Source organism: Aspergillus pseudonomiae, assembly GCF_009193645.1.
Source record: "Aspergillus pseudonomiae strain CBS 119388 unplaced genomic scaffold BDV37scaffold_5, whole genome shotgun sequence".
NCBI lineage: Eukaryota > Fungi > Ascomycota > Eurotiomycetes > Eurotiales > Aspergillaceae > Aspergillus > Aspergillus pseudonomiae.
Window position 1 is genome coordinate 157,115 of NW_022475997.1, and position 19,229 is coordinate 176,343.

The following is a 19,229-nucleotide window of genomic DNA, read 5'->3' on the forward strand; positions in this document are numbered from 1 at the left end:
AGTCAGGAACCTTGTATTTGGAGTTATGCAGAAATCTTGCAATCCTAACACGCCATATATATCGTCGATTCTTACTGGGCTCCTCGAGACCATTTTTCATACGGACCTGCTCCGAAAAGCGTCAGAATACACGACCCACCAGGCTCTTGTTTTGATTGTGGAGACATGACAGCACAGGACGAAAAGTCCCACGAACATGAAGTGGAGGACGTTGAGAATGGCGTCCGTGTACGTAACAGTGCTTCTCTGTCGATACAGAACAGTAGATGATGTTGACTGTGGTTCAGGATAGTTCAAATAGCCTAGAAGAGGCACCCGCTTATGACATTGCCGCTGAAAAGGCTCTGGTATGGAAACAGGACCTACGCATCGTGCCGTTGTCTGCATTTATCTACTTATTATGCTACCTTGATCGCTCAAATATTGGTAAGATTGCCCATGAAGGCCCTGCCCATTGGAAGATCATGCTAAGCCTTATTGACTCTAGGAAATGCCAAGGTATTGAACAAGGACATGGGCAACGACCTTCTCTCCGAAACAGAAATGAGCAATTATCAATACACGTATGCACTAAGCTCTCTGCTATTTCAGAGCATATGTTAACTGTGTCTTTACTAGGATCGCGTTGATGGTATTTCTTGTGGCATATGGAATATTTGAGGTACCCTCAAACTATTTGCTGAAGAAGCTGAAGCCCAGCGTATGTGTCTATCGCCTAGTCTGCTTTCTTCCGTGGCTCGCTAACTTGACCTAGAGGTGGATTGCGTTCCTCATGTTTGCCTGGGGAGGCATCACAATGGGTCTGGGTGGCTCTCGTAACTTTGGAGATGTTACTGGTATTCGGTTCCTGCTCGGGGTCATTGAAGCTGGGCTGTTCCCCGGACTTGTATATTACCTAACATTTTGGTATCGGGTCTCGGAGCGTTCTATACGTGTGGCACTCATTCTCGCCTCTGCTACACTAGCCGGCGCATTTGGTGGCGCTATCGCTTATGGAGTTGGCTACTTGAACAGAGCTCATGGTCTGTCGGCCTGGCGCTGGCTGTTCATAATCGAAGGAGCCCCGTCGTGTGCGTCGGCGATCCTTGTATGGTTTCTATTACCAGACTACCCGGAAACAGCAGGCTGGTTGAATGCCGCAGATCTCAACTTGGCAAAACACAGACTCCGGCTGGAAGGTTCAAAGAGCAGTGCGAAAACGATGAGTTGGTCAGACGCGAAGGCTGTGTTGACTGATTGGCGATTATACGGCCATTATGCGGTATGTGCTATGCCCTTCACTCAATAGTAGTCTACTAACATATAATAGATTTATTTCGGCATTTCGACTCCATTCTCGAGTCTTTCGCTCTTTACCCCATCCATTACTGCCGGCTTGGGGTACGAGAACCTAGAAGCCCAACTGATGACGGTCCCGCCTTATGCCGTTGCATATGTAGTAACGGTCGCAATTTCATGGTCAGCCGACCACTTCAACGCGTATGTTAATCATATACCTGGACTCTAATATTGAAACTGACTTAGTCTCGCATTGTACCAGACGCGGAATCCACGCAGCAATATTCTCGTGCATTGGTGCTGTAGGCTTCTTAGCCTCTGCTGTCTTACCCGCAGATGCATATCAGGTAGGGCTAATTCCATGACAAGAAAGGCTGAGCATCTAACGATACCATAGAGTCGGTATGGCTGCTTAATTGTGGCGGCCAGTGGCGCTTTTTCATGCATTCCTCCTCTTCTTGGCTGGTTATCTTCTAACCTCCATTCTACTGCTGGGGCCGGGCTTGCGATCGCGCTCAATATCTCTTTCGGCGCACCGGGTCAAATTGTCGGGGTGTGGATTTACAAGGCGGACGAGGCTACTCGGGGGTACCCCACAGGCCATTGGACGAATGCTGCTTTACTATTGTTTGTCTGTATTTCGTGCATTCTTCTGCATATCTACTATGTGTTTTTGAATAGGAAACAACGGAGGAGCGGGGAGACTAAAGCTTATGTTTATTGATCGGAATCCCATTCATGGCAATTGAAATTAATAAATAGATGCTAGCAATTGCATCTTGCATTTTCCCGTTCAGCCTTTCCTCATTTTCGTCCGTTATCTGGTTTCTCAGTCCAGTCCATATGGTAGAGCATACTGTATCAATGTACGCACACTTCGTATGACAAAAGATTAACGGAGGTAATGCTGAATTTGCCAAAGTTTCCTTTATCATGCCGGAACCTACCAACGGACCTCATTTGTGTAAAGCTAATATACGCAGGACATTATATGTCATTTGATCAGGGCTCAATCTTGTGTACATTCTCAGCCCTGTTAATGGAGTTATGTGCAGCCGTCACTGGGACAAATGTATCTGTTACCACACCAGCCTAGGTTGTCAGATAGATATATTCATCCTTGAACATTCTATAGGCCCATTGCTCTTCACCTTGCTCTTCACACAAAACAAACTCGGACCTAAATTTAACCATCAACCCTAAGTTGAATACAACCACCGACTAAGTTTGTCCTTGCACGCAGAGAGAACAAGTACTTGCTGACGAAGACATCATCTCCTCAATAACAGTATCGGTATACGCCCATAGCAGCGACGAATAATCCGAGCAGAATGCCAACCCCGTATAGAACGTATTCTTGGTACCTTGGAGCTCATACAATTTCCTGTAGAATCCATCCCGAATATCAGCATTCTTGGCCGACACTGTCGTTGGCGTATGGTCACCGAACACGACAACCTCAGGATCACCGCCCGGAAACGTCCCTGCTGTTCCCATCCGACGAATATCAGAAAGCACCAGGACCTTTGCTTGCTGCGCGGTCAAAGTGCTATTACCGATGATTTTACTAATAAGGTATCCTTCTACACCCGAGTATTGTAGCTCTAGCTGGAAAGGCGGCAGCGGGAGATTGCCGGGGGTGTTGTCGGGGTCAGCGTTGACGAGTGTCGTGGCCTTTGGAATTCCTGTGTTCTTGACGATGGCAACGTAGTAGTTAACCCAGTCCCATTTTTGGAATAGAGAAGATTCCGTCGTGACAAGGTCGAAGCCGCTTAAAGATTCTATGACGGGGACAAATGTGACGAGAAGCTGTTTGGCTTTGATAAGTTTGCGGGTACCGTTGGCACTTTGGACGACGATCTTGATACCAAGGTCGGAGCGTTCGGCCTCGATCGCACTGGTCTCATAAAGCACGTCTGATCCGAGGACTTCCGATGCCCTCTTATAGACCTCGTACATGCCCTTCTTCGGTGTGATATATCCGCCATGAAGGAGCGAATCAGTCTGGCGGAGACCGCAGAGCTGAAGAACACGAAGGAGTGGGGCGTGCAGGATATTGCCAGCGCCATGAGCGAAGATTTTGACGATTTGGAGAGCATCCTGGATAGCGGCTGCCTCCACAAAATCACCAAAAGGCATCAGAAGCTCCTCAGGAATTGGAGTGGGCAGATTGTACAGTCCGTCTTTCAGATAGCTGAATTTTTCAATAGCTGCGCGGTACGTTTTTGCAGCCTCAACGGGGGACGAACTCCCAAACGGTGGAGGCACTTTCTTCCCGGTTCTGAAGTTGACATATTCAGTAGTTAGGGTGCTTGGTAGCAGCGGTTTGTGGTCTACTCCCAGACGCTTGAGGTAATTATGACTTAGCTCGTCGTTGAAGACTCCCTCTACGCCGTAGTCGATGTACTGGTTGTGGTCAAAGTAGAGCGTTTCAGTGTGACCGCCTAGGACCTTGTTCTGCTCGACAACTACCACGCTCTTCGCTTTGTCTTTCAATCTGATTGCTGCGTATGTGCCTGTGGATCCGCCGCCAAGGATACAGACATCCCGGATGACGATGTCATCAGGTGCCAAGTCCTGCTCATTGATTGCTACTGCGCAGGAGGTAATTGTCACAGAAAGAGCTATCCCAAGTAGGAGCCGAGTAATCATGGATATAAAGCCCATTGTAGTGTGTGATAGGGGTGTATGACAGGAAATTTGCCCAGTACAAGAAGGGCACTGAAATGCAAAAAGAGAAATAGGGAACTGGCTTGTTAATATGCATGCTCTCTGGCTCTGATTCCATTAAGAGCTGAATATCCTTTTTTTAGTTAACTGAAATTCATCCTGGCTTTCACCATTTTAAGGGAAGTTGTAAATCTAGTGCAGACCGACTGTCCGTCAAGGAGCTCTTAAATATTAAGGTTAATTGACCGTCAAGAGAATAATACATTGATGGCCTGAACATTATTGTACACGTATCGAGGGTTTGGTTTAATTCTGCACGCAATATATAAGCCAATTGATCCTAACCCCGCTAGAAGCTGTGAATAGGTGCACTGCAAGGGAATGGGAGAATCTCTGTGGACAAGATGATCGACATGTAGTCCTTCGAGCTTTAGACAGATAGCGCACATGTTAATGTTAACGATCCGAGTGCATGGCACTGGGGACAAGTGAAGCTCTCTACTCATTGACATGTAGCGAATGAAGAAGATGCCAATGAAGGACACTCTTAGGCAGTCTAGGCCTGGTGTGAAAGGTATGAGCGATCTTCGATGGGTATATTGGTCCATTTGGAGCGATAATTAACGGTCTACTCATGACTACTCAAGAAAACGAATCATCGAGCCTAAAATGATGGCAATGAATGACCTCAGTTATATTCTGCTTCATAATTCAATGCATTGAGTAGTACCGTAATGAAAAATACGACGAAGAAAAGAGAGGCAGATTTTTATGTTGAAGTCACTGATTAAATAATTTAGCTAAGTTGGCGAGTGTACAGCAGGGTAAGGTGAGATTCGAAAAACGATCACTTTCTTTTCTATTTTTCGTAACCGAGGTCAAAAGCCTCAGCATGCCTCCTAGCGCACTCTAGTGTTCCTCCGCCACACTAGAGACCAGGAAAGGAGGATAATAACCCCAAAGCCTATTACTACAATACTGTACGTGTATACATAAGCTTGTCGGGTAGGGGGGTTATGCAGCCAAACTCAGAGCTTCAAGAAAAAGTGCAAGGGAAAAAATAAAACAGAAAAAGCCGCAAAAACAGAAGAACACAAATGGAAAGAGAGAGACTACAGGATAAGAGAAGGAAAGGAGATCGACAAATTTCTTTCCATGTTTAGCGGGTCTGGGCCACTGTCCAACACTTCAAGTCTGCAACTAAACCTCACCTATCACACTAGCCGTGCGCCGCCACTTAGCGCGCGAATTGTCAGCGCTTACGGAGTCATTGCGTTTCGAGAAAAGTAGTCGTAAAGCAGGGATAATGTATGTACCGAAGCTTCAAGCAGATAGAGGGGGAAATAATCACTGCGCTCGATAGCCCTAGCAGCTCCATGGCTCAGCAGCAACCATCCCGGCGCGTCCTCGAATGGATCAAACAGCAACAAGCCGAAGCGGGGGACGCTCCACGTAGAACGCGTAAGACAAAGACAAAGCATCGAAGCTCGCTCGATGACGCCCTGCAAAACGATCCAGCCGCGTTTGGCAACATCCCTCAGCAGATTCCACTGCCTAGATCTCGCGATGGATCGTCGACAGCCAGCGACCATGGACAACGAGGCCAAAATGCAGCCAGATCTTCACTGGAGCTGCTGGATCGGGATGACACTTTCATACTGCCTTCATCTATTCCATTGCCTCCATCACTGCCACCGTCACCAAAACAATTGGCAGTGCAACGACAGGCGACCGATAAGCTGACAAGGAAGCGCCCATCCTACGCTGAAATCCTAGACCGCGCAGCAGGTGTCTTCGACCACATCGCAAATGGAAATATCCGCAAAACTCCACGAGTGGAGAGAACCTCAATCATGCTGTATGAATACTATGACGATCACACGGCCTCGAGTGTAGAAATCGACAACCCTGAATCAGTTGCCAGCTATCGCGACGCGCCCGAGGGATTGAGCAGGCGCGTGTTTATCGTCGAAGACCTATCAGAGCGTACTATTCACGCCTTGGGGGAGACGTTCGGAGTCACGCCAGAATTCTTCGAGGAGCATCTGTTGAACTCTGGTTACAGTGGTGCGCAGTATGATGATCCACCGGCGCGGTCATGGAAGACAGCAGGGTTGAATAAGTCATACGTGTCGATCCAGTGGGTTCGGCCCATGTATCGGCGTCAGCCACTATTCTCCAACCGTGACCGGGAAGACCTACTAGATTTGAATCGTGATGGGTTAGATTACATATCCGGCAACTCGATCTTTAGTCTCAAAGCAGAGACAAATATTTTTCGCCCCGAGTGGGACCTACGTGTGGATCCGCACCGAACCGCGAAGGAGACGAGGGAGTTTGGCTTAGTCGAGCGGGCATCAATTTGGAAGAAGAAGGTTGAGGATAGGGACTATGAAATCGGTCAGTAATTGCTTCGCCTGTGGATTCATAACTTGGAAAACTAAACGAAAGTATAGTTATCGTGCTGCTTGATCCGCTGCCGGCGATTAGTTATAGCCATGATCAGACGCAGGAAATCCTACAGATTGCTGCTAACGCCGATAGTGATCACGATGAGCATGATACTGGTGATGGTAATGGAGAAGGAACTCGGCCAATCCTGATAATCGAGGGCGACGATGGCGTCGAGGCGCTTGCGATCCCAATCGAGAACCCACGGCGAGAGACAACTGGGCGTCGGGTATTAGACTGGTTGCTCAGGCGACAGAGGCAAGAAGTCCACAAGAGAAAAGTCAATCTCGAGAGAACTATCCAGGTTTTGGTTAAGCAGATGGCTGCCCGGAAGACCGTTACTATCGACCTGGAGGAGGCTATTGTGACCGGTGATTTCTTGGCGACTCTCCAGGATGAACTCAACGAGACCAGGTCCACGAGGCAGGAGATCCATCACATGGTAGACAAAAAGGCTACCCCAGTCAGTTTGGTAGATACCCTATTTGAGATCATTCGGCAAGACACCCTGACTTTGCTTCGGGTGCTCAATGAGATCTTGAGCGATATGGAGATTGATATCCTCGACGACACGAAGATGGAGGATCGATTGGCATTGTGGCGCCAACTCATAAGTAAAGCTGAGCGAGAACTATCGGACCTCATCACGTCTACTAGGAGCTTTCTGGCATTTTTCGATATCACACACCCAGCCAATACATCTCTAGCAGTAGCAGATGGCAGCTCAGACATCATCCGAAGTGTATCAGACCTCTTCGACCAAATAAACCAGATTCTCACCCGGCTACGACGCGCATCTTCATCCTTGACATCGAACATGGGTCTTCTGGACAGCCGACGCTCCATCGACGAGGCGCACGCCGTAACGCGACTCACTGAGCTAGCGTTCATCTTCATTCCACTGTCGTTTTCAACATCCGTGTTTGGAATGCAAATCGAGCCCTTCAAAGATTCAGCGCCCGTGTGGAAATTTGTCGTTGTCGCAAGCACTGTGACAACGTTCGCGTACCTGATGCGATTAACAATGCGCAGCCAATGGCTAGCAAGTCTGAAGCAGAGTGTGAAGCTGGATGTTAGACGATACGCGGAGCAACGCGGCCTTCCCGTGCAGGTTAGGTCTCTATCGATGTTCCTACTCTTACAATGGTTCGGTAGTGCACTTCTCCGGAGTACTAAGGCAACCTGGGTCTGGATAGACAGGAATAGTCGCAAGGGTGGGGCCGAGTTGTGGAAGGTGGTAGGATTCCCGGTAGGTCTCCTTCTGATGACTGGGATTGTTGCAGTAGCACCCATAGCCGTGCTCTGGACTCGGAGTTTGGATCAGGGCGTGCAGGGCACAGTGACCGTCGTAATCATGGTTGCCATCCTAGGCCTGGTGGGCGTACCATATTGGCGCCGTTCCAATCCAGAGTTTCGCTATGCACTCCCGAGAATAGTTATGCGCCTGCTCGAGCGTATTCCGTCAACGATCCGCGGATTGCTTCTCTGGGTGCTGGGGATTATGGCCCTAGTTGCAATCCCGCTCGCATTGATATGGACGCGTCCACTGGCGTCGGGTATTAAAGCAGGGTTGACTGCCGCCATTCTAGTGATTCTAATAACTGGTGTCGGATTTCTTGGGGCGCAGGTTCTGTATTTTAGGGCTGCATCCTTTTCGTGGAGAAGTACGACCTCCTCGGAGGGGACATCTGTCTCCGGAGAGGCGAGCGCACGGTATTTTCGTAATTAAAATCTACTATATCTTGGTGAACTGGATATATCGCACGCATAGTACACTGTCCTCTCGTTCTGAACTCTCTAGAATCAAACACCAAAATTACTGCAACCCTCACTAACAAAACGAAAAAACGAAAACGCAAATGCCAATCCAAAGTGGGCATAAAAAGTAACATGAAATCACTCCCCATCCGTCAACCGACGGAGAAGACTAATACTCATGATCATAACCAGCAAGGCCAGAGTAACAATCCCAAGGCAGGCCACAGCCGCCCACCCGAGAATCATTGCCGCCGTTCCAACATGGCTCTGGATGGCCCCATACGTAAGACTCTCGGCCATGGTGCCTGCAGCGCTGCTATTAATATGCTGCCAGAGGATTGAGATCAACGCGAATATGAACCCCAATGAACTCAAACCCAGTGCAGCTTGCGACACTGGTCGCGAAGGGAAGGGCTTGACTTCGCGCTCTGAACCGGTCTCGTCGACTTCCTCATGCCATCCAGGGAATGTTCCTAATGCGAGGAAACAAATGAATGTCGCGACAACGGCAACGAATCTAGTTTTCCATGTTAGGGCTACCCTCCTAGTTCATACTATACGATCTAGAATTATAAAACAGTTTCATGTATCTCCACAGGGATGGTGAAAGAATACTATGAAAATGAACAAAACGGAAACACTGGAGCAACTCACATCAAACCGTCAAAAACAATGGTCTCCTTGAAGTTCTTGGCAATCCAAATCAGATTCAGTGGATCGGCAGTGCCATTACTGCCGTATCCCTGATCCTTGACCATGCTGGCCAACGCTGCAGCATTGTTGGAACAGAACTGCGCGCCGTCACTCTGAGTCAAGCAGAGACCCATGTATCCCGCCCGTACTTCCAGGATCGTGGTGTTGCGGGGCTGAGAAATGTTGTAGACCTTCTCTGCAATGCCGGGGTTTATAAACGCGGGGTCGCTAGGTGTCGAAATACTACCATTCCTGTACTTGAGGGACACTAGATAGATATTGCTCATGCCGTTGGAGGATGTGCATCCCGCGAGGAGAACAGCTTGTGTGTTCATTAGCCCATAGCGTGGAAGCAATATCAGGAAACGTATAATACAATAAGAATCAAGACCAAGGAACTATAAAGACAAATTTATCTTACATAAGAGGATAATTATCACAGAACAAACACCCATGAGGACATGGTGGTACGCGAGCAAGGGAAAAAGCCCTGTACACGCGAATTGTCAGCTAAGCCCCGCAAGGCACGATAACATTGGATGTCCATACTGGCAAGACGTTGTCGAAGGCCCATTGTGTCGAAGAGCGTTCAGTTGACAGGATATAACGGGTAGTACAGTTCATAAGTTTAATTGATAAGCGATATTATCCTAGGAAGAGCTATGGCCCAGATTATTATCTGCAGGGTACACAATGGAAACGATCAAATCGGAAGCAGAGTGAATTAGGAACGCGTCAGTTCTTCAGCAGGAATAGACTATTTTCTTTTTTCCGCAGCAAACATCAAAGAGGGGCTGGAACCGGTTAGTGGACTTTTCCGAACTGAACAGCTCTGATTCGTGTCGTTTCCTAATTCTCACTAACCTGTATGCAGCCTCCGTTGGCTTTTGGGTCCGAGCGCGTGTATGGCGTGGGGGCTATAAGCTCAAAGTACGGAGTACAGGCGCTTGAGTTAGATAGGCTTAGACTTCGGCTAAGAGACCATCGCAAACTGGGAGGATATCTCTTCAGCCGGGTTACCTGATCAACATCTTCCTCAATAGCTTCAAGTCCGACCTGTTTTGGCGTTGTTTTCTCAACTTAGGGCTCTGAGGGCCACGTGAAGAGCTAACGTGGATTACGGTCGCCCATACAGACGGGCGGTGACACTGACACATTAACACTTCAAATATATATCTTGCTTCTAGCACAAGCATTCCCGCAGGAGCCATCTCCCATGGGAGCAGAATGATATTTAAAATAAGACATAGTCGTGAACGAGTTAGGCTTTAAGTGTGTAAACGTTTTTACTCTGGGAATATTATCTACGTCATACTTATCTTGACAACCATGTATCATATGTGAATTGATGAGGCAGACACTTACATATAAGAGCTCCGCACTGGCCTCCAAACAAACAAACGGGGTGCCCGCAATTCATATATATTTAAACTGCCTCTCGATGGAACTCCACAAGATTGACATCACTATTGGATGCCTCTTCCTGGGCCCTTCTGCTATATTCCACGGTATAGGTCATCGTTTGGGAGATTTTGCCACTGGTACCAGGAGCACTCGGTCGCGTGGCTCTACGTGCACTAGACTCTCCAGCAGAACCGCCCATCAGTTTGGGGAAGAGGCGGACCAATACGGCCCTGGCTGCAGGTAAGCACGCACAGACCACGGCAATTTGGCACTCGATCACCGACCAGACGTTGATCGGCTGTAATTCGACTACGCACAAAGTCAGTTTCTCTGGGAAATGGAAGAGCACAAGCTCGTCGCTGAGTTAACATACCTGTTGGGTTCTTGTTCCACCGGTTATACCAGAAGACAACGACCCGAAGGATCCCAACAATGGTGAGACTGGTGACGTGAGAATGGTCAGCCCAGAAGAAGAATAGACTGTCCGCCAATGCCTACTACTCACATCAAGCCCATGGCAAACATAACACCAACTCCTATTTTCTTTCGCGCGCTGAGATTCAGTTTGATCACTTCGTACACTGGCATGACGACCATAATGGTGTCGACTAGAATATTGACAAAGCTATTTACGAAAGTAGCCACGATGAAATTGATGCATTTCCCCTGCTCCTCCTTCGCCCATCCTGTCCATGCCAGATGGACTGGGGTGCACCGAAGGGCATCCACCAGAACCCAGGTGACCGCGATGGCAGAATTGAGAGCGATGATGGTATAGGCCATGTAGCGAAATGTGGTCGACTGGAAAATCCGCAGTAGAAAAAGACACACCGAGATCTTCGCAAGGGATATCTGGATCTTGTATACCAAAACGTAGATATAGAAGATCTGCAAAGGAGATTGAGCATTTTACCAGACTGTGATCGAAACGACTAACCTTCATTATCTCAGTTATCTCTCCAAAGGGTGTGATGTTCCAGATGTCTTTCCCGAACCCATGATGGATCACTACGCCGGGTTAGTTGCCTCCTGTTATACATAGGGTTGAGCATTTTAACTAACTGGACACATTCATTGAGAATGCAGTCACGGCCAAAATCTCAGTGGACATTAGAATGGTGGATCTTATTGCAGCAAGGTGGGTAAAGTAGCAGGCTCACATATGCCACAATAATAGTATAATCGTCCCACCCCCAACTGCCACTGATACGCATATACTTGGCGAATATCCGGGTAGCAAAGAGGATTGTCGCAAGGGACAATGGAACAATCAGAGCGGGATCTGCGGCGGGGCGTCCGTGATGAGTGGGGAGGTTGCATTGTTGAGACTGCAGCCGTTTGGCAGCTATATATTGTTCAGTGTGAAGGAAGCAAGCCAGGACCATATAGCAACATACTGAATGATTGTTTGACCGTGCAATTTGCAAGTACGCACTCCTCCCAAGTAGATTGATACAGATGATCAGTGCAAAGACATGTCATATCGCTATCGGAACAAGTTGAAGTATTTTGCTGCAGTGCACTTTGCGCACAGTTGGCCTGCTATGCTGTCAGATATTTTCTAAAGTTCAAAGACATTGAAGCGCACCGCACATTGTGGAAGGACTTCAGCTGTAGTATCGGCAGCTACAACTGAGACAGCTAAAACAAAGGAGCCGAATATCATTCCCCGAAGGGATACCATTGTGTTTCTTATTGCAGGAGGACTTAGTGCAGGGCAGACAATGTGATGCTACATTGCCAAGTAGGGGGATCGCGAGAGATAAAATGCATTTTCAAAATAAGCTCAAGGGGCTCAGGAAAAGACCCTCTCAGAATAATCCACGCCCCAATGTCGTCAGGTCAAGGCAGAGGCCCCGCCCCGAACACGACAGGCCCAATCTATGGCCCACAAGCTTGTATGTTTTTTCCTATGGCCGGACTACTTAGGCCCGGGAAGTGATTGCCATTCAGAAACCACTTGCGTGGGGCGGCCATTGGTTGAAGATCGGTGGAAGATCGTCGCTACCAACCATGGATGGTATGTTGCGTTATTTTCCGGAGATTCTCACCTTCAGGCATCTTGTCCTGTGAGTTATTACCAAAAGTCCAACTCTTAAGCTGCAGCACATACCCCTACTATGAACAACGGCCTATTCTGCTATGTGAATTGCACAGCTGCCAAGAACTGGATGACCGCCGTGGAAAGACAGGAATTTAAGGCGTTCGTATAACTCTGGAAAGTTAAGATACGGTAGCGTGAACTCAGAACTCTCCCCTGCATATGTAAAGAACTCTGTGTTTAATGATCGAAACCTTCAACGTGGGGAGAACGTGGCAAATCCATATACTGTTAGGCCAGATCGGCTAATTATCCATCAAGTTGGAGGGAATCCGAGCTTGAGCCTCGTGTATGTGGGTGCCGATCACCACCCGCAGTCGTCGTTTTACGCCACCGAACACATAAGCTCGGAGTCTAAATGTATGTACATTGCGTCTTAGTCCCACTCCAACCAACAAGTCTCCTCCTGTCGTTGAGTGGGTTATCGGAAGGGAGAGTTGACATTGTGATGGAACTGGCGCTAGCACACCTACCAACGGACTATTGGTTTTTGGACTGCAATAGACCCGGATTATAAGCCTCTGGTGCTAACAATTTCGGCCCCACTTTCATAGGCTTGAGAGAAGCATAATTTGCAATGCAGGATAGTCCAGGCCGTGCTATTTCTCCTAGGGTTTCTAAAGTACCAAAGTATGTGGGCGTCGATGCGAAGATTAGATACCCATCAAAGAGCGAGATCTGTCTTCACCAGTAGTGGTTGAATGTCGCAGGCAAACTTAGAACTTCAAGGTGGGACTCAATGCGGGAGATATGTGAGATACATGTAGAGAAACTCTTACTGCTCGATATAATCATGTGCAAAAAGAGAATAAGTACATACGACCATAGGGTGTGGAGAACAGGGCTTCCCGTCCGCTCAGCCGTACTTAAGCCACACGCCGGGAGGTTAGTAGTTGGGTGGGTGACCACCAGCGAATCCCTCCTGTTGTATGTATCTATTTTTGATTTTATGAAAAATATTATGGTTTATTGGATGTGCTCATGCCATTTTACTATTCACACCCTCTCCAGCGCCTTTTCGTGGTGTGAAAAGTTCACGTCAGACTCACTGGATGGTCAGATCGTCATTCGCGCTCACTCTGGTAGTGGGAACCCTAGGGTTTTGCCACCGTTTGGATTCTAAGGTCGCAATCGCCTCGCCCTGATTCACGCCTATTGATTCATATGGCGCAAATACCATTCTGGCCCATGGAGTTACTACAGTATATATAAGCTTTGCTAACCTTAATACAAAGAAAGACCCAGTTCGGTAATTTTTTATACATTACCCTTGCCTTCTAACACAAAACTTTGGCATATCGACGGAGATGCTTTCACTACACCCATGTAGCTGATCAGAGTAATATTCCTTTACTAACAAAACTAACTTAAGGACAGTTTAAGACCTAGTGGATGTTGAGCTGAAATAACCGTGATTGCATATCATTGTTCCATATCACAAGGGACTAACAAGCACTGTACACGCTATGTTCAATACCACCGTACTCCAGAAACTTCTATACAAAATCAATGATGACCACAGTATTCATCCCGTTTCCGATCAAATATGCGGCTAGACTGTTTCTTGGACCATGTCAGTAAACCCATACTACCAGTAATCAACCAACAAGATGGAAATCCCAGTGCCTGCCTAAGCATGTCTGAAGCAGCTCGAAGGGACCAATTAACAGTGGGCCCCTGACCGGCAATGTTCTGAGAATAAGCTAGGGTAATTCCCCACCCCTCCTGAATAGATAGGAAAGGTAGAAGATGCTTGTTAAGACATGAAAGTTTCCTGGGGACGGTTTGGATAGCGGCAGATGCAGGCGGCGGACTTTGAGAGAACTCTTGTCCAACAACTTCTGGATAGTGGCCTGTAAGAGCTACGAAGTCACGGGCGTGCCAATATGCATGCATTTGCCGGAAATTTGCCCCCATTAGCTCCGTCAGCCTCCTCGCATGCTTCTTTTCCAAGCCTGGCGAACTATAAATATATAGTTCGGACTCATTACAACCTGGATTCTGGTGTTTCAAATGGTGCTTAAGCGATCTCATTGATAGAGCTCCACCTAGACTTGATCCAATGAATGTAATATTTCGCCCGTGGTTGTTAGATTGCGTATCTAACCATTCTGAGATCGCGCCGTGGATCAATGGAAAGCTCATCCTGGCTACACCAAACAGATTACCGTCCGCCCATGCACCCATGGGTTCCCTGTCAAGCAATCCATTTGAAGTTCGATATGTGGCCGGGTTTAGAGATGTTCCTCGGAATAGCAGGATTGCTCGATAGTTTCTGTCGTTGTGGACTGGTTCAAGGAAGTGCCAGACAAGACCTGCACCAACGAGACGAATGCAAGTATCTACGAACAGATAGTGGGTATCGTAGTCCCCTCGAGGTGCTCCAATGACGTGGAGGTGAACCCTTGTTCCTGGGGGAGGATGGATGGCGGCCAAGACATTGGTCCAGATCCAAAAGTTGGCTTCAAGGGATTCGAGTTTTCCCGCGATACGGGTATTATAAGATGCAAAGAAACCCCGTTTCTCGACTGGGCTGGCACTTCTGATTGTCGATGCGTCCTCAAGGAATAGCTCGTAATTGTCGGCCCATTGAGTATCATGCAACACCATGGCTTCGGGTGACTGAGAAAGGAATTACCGATACTTGAAAAGTAGCGAAATGATGGAGTGAAGTAGAATGTGGTTCGGGATCAGGAATGTGCAGGAACGGCGTCATGCACACTACTTATGTCGTAGATGAAAGAGATTATGTCGTGTGATATTTAAACAACTCCGAAGGAAATGTTTCTGAGTTTGGTTGTCTATATAGGCCTACCATGGATGAGCGATGATCTACGCATGACTCCCCATAAGCCTGGGAGAAGATGAGAGACATCATTGTACACAGAAGAAGGCGTTAACTAACTGACTCCGTGAGGTGCGACAAGGAACAAATTCATTGGTACTCTCTGGTCATGATTATTTCGTTAACGAGATGTTTATCGTCTTCGCTGCGACTGACCCTGGAACGGCTTGCTATTTCCGGGGAAGGTTCAATCCTCAGGAGTCCGTACCATGGGCTAAACGGTCTGGTCTTTTGATGACAAGTAGTACCCGCTAAGCCTATTTGTTGAAACTTACATTCTATTGTCAATCTAACCTCTCCTCCAACCCCAACTTGACTTCTCTTGATCCTGCTTTATTGACTGTGAGTGGAGCCTCGTCTAGAGCTCTGTGGCCAAGAATTTAGATCTACACTAACGGCTGTCTCATGACATTAATGGTATCTATTTTTGCATCCGATCCAGATGCATCCGGATGGTGAGATACACAATTCTTGAAATGGAAAATGCAATGGATCTATCGCTATTCATTACTATAGCAGCCTTTCATAGTACAGCAACGAAAATGCGCGTTCTGGTCGTTCGGCTAAAAAATATTCAAACCAACCGCACTTGGGTGAGCACAATCATACTGATGCTGTTGTATATATCTCTGTTGTCTTTCATATTGCTATTTAGTTTCCTGGCGGCTTTTTCTTCGCCAATTCGACCTCGACCGCTTCCTTCCCGAGCATGCACTTGTTGGATAAGCCGCTTGAGCACCTCATAGGGATGGAATTGCTTGACCACGTAGGCGACGCTGAGGTATCCCCCAATGCAAATTTCTCATTTTGTAGAGTCGTAGTACTATTCAGTCATGTTACGGATGCCATCGCGGACTCTTTACAAAACTGTAATTATACGGTGCGCTGCAGCACCACAGGCCGAACGTTAGAGAAACATTTCCATAGAGACATGATTCCTCAGTAAGGAGGCGGGATCTATGACAAAAAAATGGTAGGAGCTCGGTGGAACACTGTTATACTGTACATTGCTAGCGCATTGGCCCTTGCATGTGGTTCGAGTAACAACTCCACCCCGCTGTTTTGGCGTTCACCTAGCCTCTCTTCGACTCACTGGGAGGCAACTTGTTTGAGCTACGCTTGTTTCACCACGAGCAGCCTATGGGGTCTGCCTGACCAACCGGATAGACCTGTTGATACTACCGAGGTGTGGCTATCCCCGTTATCACCATCATTACGAGCGATGACACCCACTCTCATGGTGGATAGTAGATTATTCGCCGCATTGGAATGGTTGTATACTTCACCGCGGAACATAGCAGTTGCGTCCTTTCCAATGTTGGCGGCTATCATCGCCCTTCCGCCAGGGTGGACCGCCATAAACTCCGTAACATCATGCACGATACCATCTATAACCAGAAGCCGAGCACCATTCTTGACTTCTTCGACATATGTATCCCACTCAATTGAGGGGAGTTCGTCTAGTTTGGGACCCCAAATAAGAGTCGCACGCTTGTTGTCAAGATGCTTCTGGAGTTGCTGTAGACGTGATTTCTCAGTCTCATTGACTTGGATTTGGTTAAGCTGGGATGCCCAATCCAATTGCTTCCATATCCATATACTCCACTTCGTGGGGTCATAGTCATACCACTCAATTCCATTTCGGTAGTCGTTGGGAAATTCGTGATGGAAATTATGGTATCCCTCCCCTAACGTCAGGAGAGCAGTGAAAAGGTGATTGCGCGGAGAATGACGATCATCGAAAGGTTGCTCTCCCATATAATGTGCCAGCGAATTGGTACAAAACGTCATGTGCCAGCGGAAAACAACCCTGAGGCAGGACGCATAAACAATGCCTCCCAGCAAGTCATTCCATAAGCTGGCTACCAGACTTGGAAACACAATGCCAGCCAAGAAGGACAGAGGAACATAATTGCGTTGCTGCCAGATAACAACAGGATCCTCATTCAGGTCAGCGGCATCTATTTTCCCAGCCGGTTTACACTCATCCTTGAGCAACAGCCATCCAATATGAGAATATAATAGACCCTTGCGAGCATTATATGGATCCAAATCGGTATCGATATAACGGTGGTGGGCACGATGCTTAGATGACCACCATTTAATGGACCATTGGAGCGAGCCAGCTCCTAATGTAGCCAGACATATCCTGAGCGGTAGACAAGCATGGTACGACCTGTGAGACCACAGGCGATGATAGCCTACATTGGGGGACAAAGGTCATCCTCTGGATCTCCAGAATTATTGAAATATAGCTAGATGTACATACCAGCAGTCAGAGAAAGGGCGATGAGATAATCATATAAGCACATCCAAATCGCAGTTTTAAGTTGGAAAGGGGTCCGGAAAGCACCCACGCACACAGCAAGGTGCATTCCAGTCAGGACTATGATAGTAACCCAGTCAAACTCTCTGTATCGCAGGTACATTCTCGCTGGGAGATAGGTGGCGAGGGTCCTTTTGAAGTTGATGCGGAATGTTTGTGTGCGCTGGTCTGCCCCAGCGCCTGACTTGCGAGATGTCATAATCCAGGCAAACAATTATTACTCATTCCAGATAATCTATTTCGTGAAAGGTTAAATGTGTATGTGAGCTGGGTAAAACACCTAGTGCGTCATGGTGAATTTATATGTGTCCCATCAAACTGCTAGGCTAGCTTGCCGTTATCTATCAAACTGTCGTGGAATGCAACAAGTGGAACACGCTCTGGTATGCCGCGGGTATAGCGGAGATGAACGAAAGTCAGGGCGTTCTTATTGAATGTATAAGCAACCCTGTTATAGGGAATTTACTCATTATAAGCGATCTAATTCGGTGTCCGAAATACATTACCATATAAAATTCCCGAAAACCCCAATATAGGGAAATTTTATAAATCTGTCTAATTCTCCACATTGGCGTTTTGCTGTATAATAGCGATGCGCTTGGAGTATTTGTGGGCATTCCTTGAATAGCTCATTGGATATGGTGGTTATTCTCCAACATTTTAGTGTGGCCGGTGCGGGACGAGAGCAGAGGCAAGGGAGACGCAAGGGAGACGCAAGGGAGAGGTCGGGATAGATGCCTCATCCGCTCACAGATCATAGTATTTGGAACTAAATGACTAGTACCATTTGGCATGCTTCAATTATTATTTGATCCATAAATATTTTGAAAGCTGGATCTACGCAGTCATATACTTCATAAGCATCTCGACACATCAGTGTAGACTGTATAGCTCGAAGTAAATCTTCTTGTCTTTGGTGGCCCCGTTTTCTGCATTCAACTAGTAGATGACCTTGTGTTTTCTGTGCGGCCTGACAGCTCTGACATCTAAATGAATTTTGCATCCCTATCTGGTTAAGATATGTCGGTATTGCTGCATTTCCAACCTTTGGCTGATAACGCCGACTTGCGAGCTTCATGCATAGTTATACTTGTACGTGCATATGTGATGCCAAAATTGGCACATTCAACCGGGGATTCCAAGAAAGGCTTGATAAGATATGCAAAGCCCTCTTACATTTCGCAACACTTCCGTTCCACAGTCTCTTTGGTCTTTCCCGATAACTAGATCTTCACCCATAATGTTAGCGATGTAATGAGTGATGTCTTCGACTTAGCCTCGCATGAGGCCCTCGCTCTTCCATCTATCCTGTAAGTCACCAACAGGCAGATATCCTTTGTAATTCTTTGGAGCTTTTCCAATAAAATTTCCCAGAATGATATCACTTGCCTTACTATGCTTCTCAGCAGCTTGGACATCATTGAACTATCTTTCTGGGAGAGGTGTGATATCCCAAAGCAAAATGATTGTCATGGAAGCTGAGGCGTTATCCCAAATGTCCGATGATGATGGATCTATCTATTATATCAGCGAACAGGTCGTATAAGCTGTGGAGGGAGACGTAAGATAAGACTCCTTTTCCAGTTCCTCCCTTGAATAGTTAGTAGGATATACATGATGATCTGAATAAAACCACCTTCACGCTTTCGAGATACCACAGCCTGGAAGATTCATTTTCCTACCATTGCTCGAACGCATTTGGG

At 47.3% G+C, this 19,229-nt stretch overlaps 6 protein-coding genes across 6 annotated transcripts; 2 read left to right on the forward strand and 4 right to left on the reverse strand.

Moving 5' to 3' along the window:
* Nucleotides 1-266: 266 nt before the first annotated feature.
* On the forward strand, nt 267-2,002 carry BDV37DRAFT_295249 (major facilitator superfamily domain-containing protein; the record flags this gene model as incomplete). The annotated part of the gene is made up of 7 exons (XM_032089816.1): nt 267-426; nt 473-563; nt 619-700; nt 755-1,261; nt 1,310-1,479; nt 1,541-1,625; nt 1,676-2,002. The coding sequence occupies 7 exons, from the start codon at nt 267-269 to the stop codon at nt 2,000-2,002; spliced, it is 1,422 nt and encodes a 473-aa protein (XP_031945966.1).
* Nucleotides 2,003-2,499: 497 nt separating this feature from the next.
* Nucleotides 2,500-3,945, reverse strand: BDV37DRAFT_268279 (uncharacterized protein; the record flags this gene model as incomplete). Its single annotated transcript, XM_032084151.1, has 1 exon — nt 2,500-3,945. The coding sequence occupies one exon, from the start codon at nt 3,943-3,945 to the stop codon at nt 2,500-2,502; it is 1,446 nt and encodes a 481-aa protein (XP_031945967.1).
* A 1,379-nt stretch (nt 3,946-5,324) lies between these two features.
* BDV37DRAFT_278658 (uncharacterized protein) lies at nt 5,325-8,128 on the forward strand (the record flags this gene model as incomplete). Its single annotated transcript, XM_032086116.1, has 2 exons — nt 5,325-6,348; nt 6,405-8,128. The coding sequence occupies 2 exons, from the start codon at nt 5,325-5,327 to the stop codon at nt 8,126-8,128; spliced, it is 2,748 nt and encodes a 915-aa protein (XP_031945968.1).
* Nucleotides 8,129-8,295: 167 nt separating this feature from the next.
* Nucleotides 8,296-9,424, reverse strand: BDV37DRAFT_278659 (Fig1 domain-containing protein; the record flags this gene model as incomplete). The annotated part of the gene is made up of 4 exons (XM_032086117.1): nt 8,296-8,674; nt 8,812-9,172; nt 9,272-9,340; nt 9,400-9,424. The coding sequence occupies 4 exons, from the start codon at nt 9,422-9,424 to the stop codon at nt 8,296-8,298; spliced, it is 834 nt and encodes a 277-aa protein (XP_031945969.1).
* Nucleotides 9,425-10,226: 802 nt separating this feature from the next.
* On the reverse strand, nt 10,227-11,938 carry BDV37DRAFT_295250 (CFEM domain-containing protein; the record flags this gene model as incomplete). Its single annotated transcript, XM_032089817.1, has 8 exons — nt 10,227-10,563; nt 10,628-10,695; nt 10,760-11,142; nt 11,192-11,262; nt 11,317-11,353; nt 11,415-11,599; nt 11,652-11,793; nt 11,843-11,938. 8 exons carry the CDS (start codon nt 11,936-11,938, stop codon nt 10,277-10,279), a joined length of 1,269 nt encoding a protein of 422 aa, XP_031945970.1. The 3' UTR covers nt 10,227-10,276.
* A 4,375-nt stretch (nt 11,939-16,313) lies between these two features.
* On the reverse strand, nt 16,314-17,725 carry BDV37DRAFT_278661 (acyl-CoA desaturase; the record flags this gene model as incomplete). The annotated part of the gene is made up of 2 exons (XM_032086118.1): nt 16,314-17,401; nt 17,470-17,725. The coding sequence occupies 2 exons, from the start codon at nt 17,723-17,725 to the stop codon at nt 16,314-16,316; spliced, it is 1,344 nt and encodes a 447-aa protein (XP_031945971.1).
* Nucleotides 17,726-19,229: the final 1,504 nt, after the last annotated feature.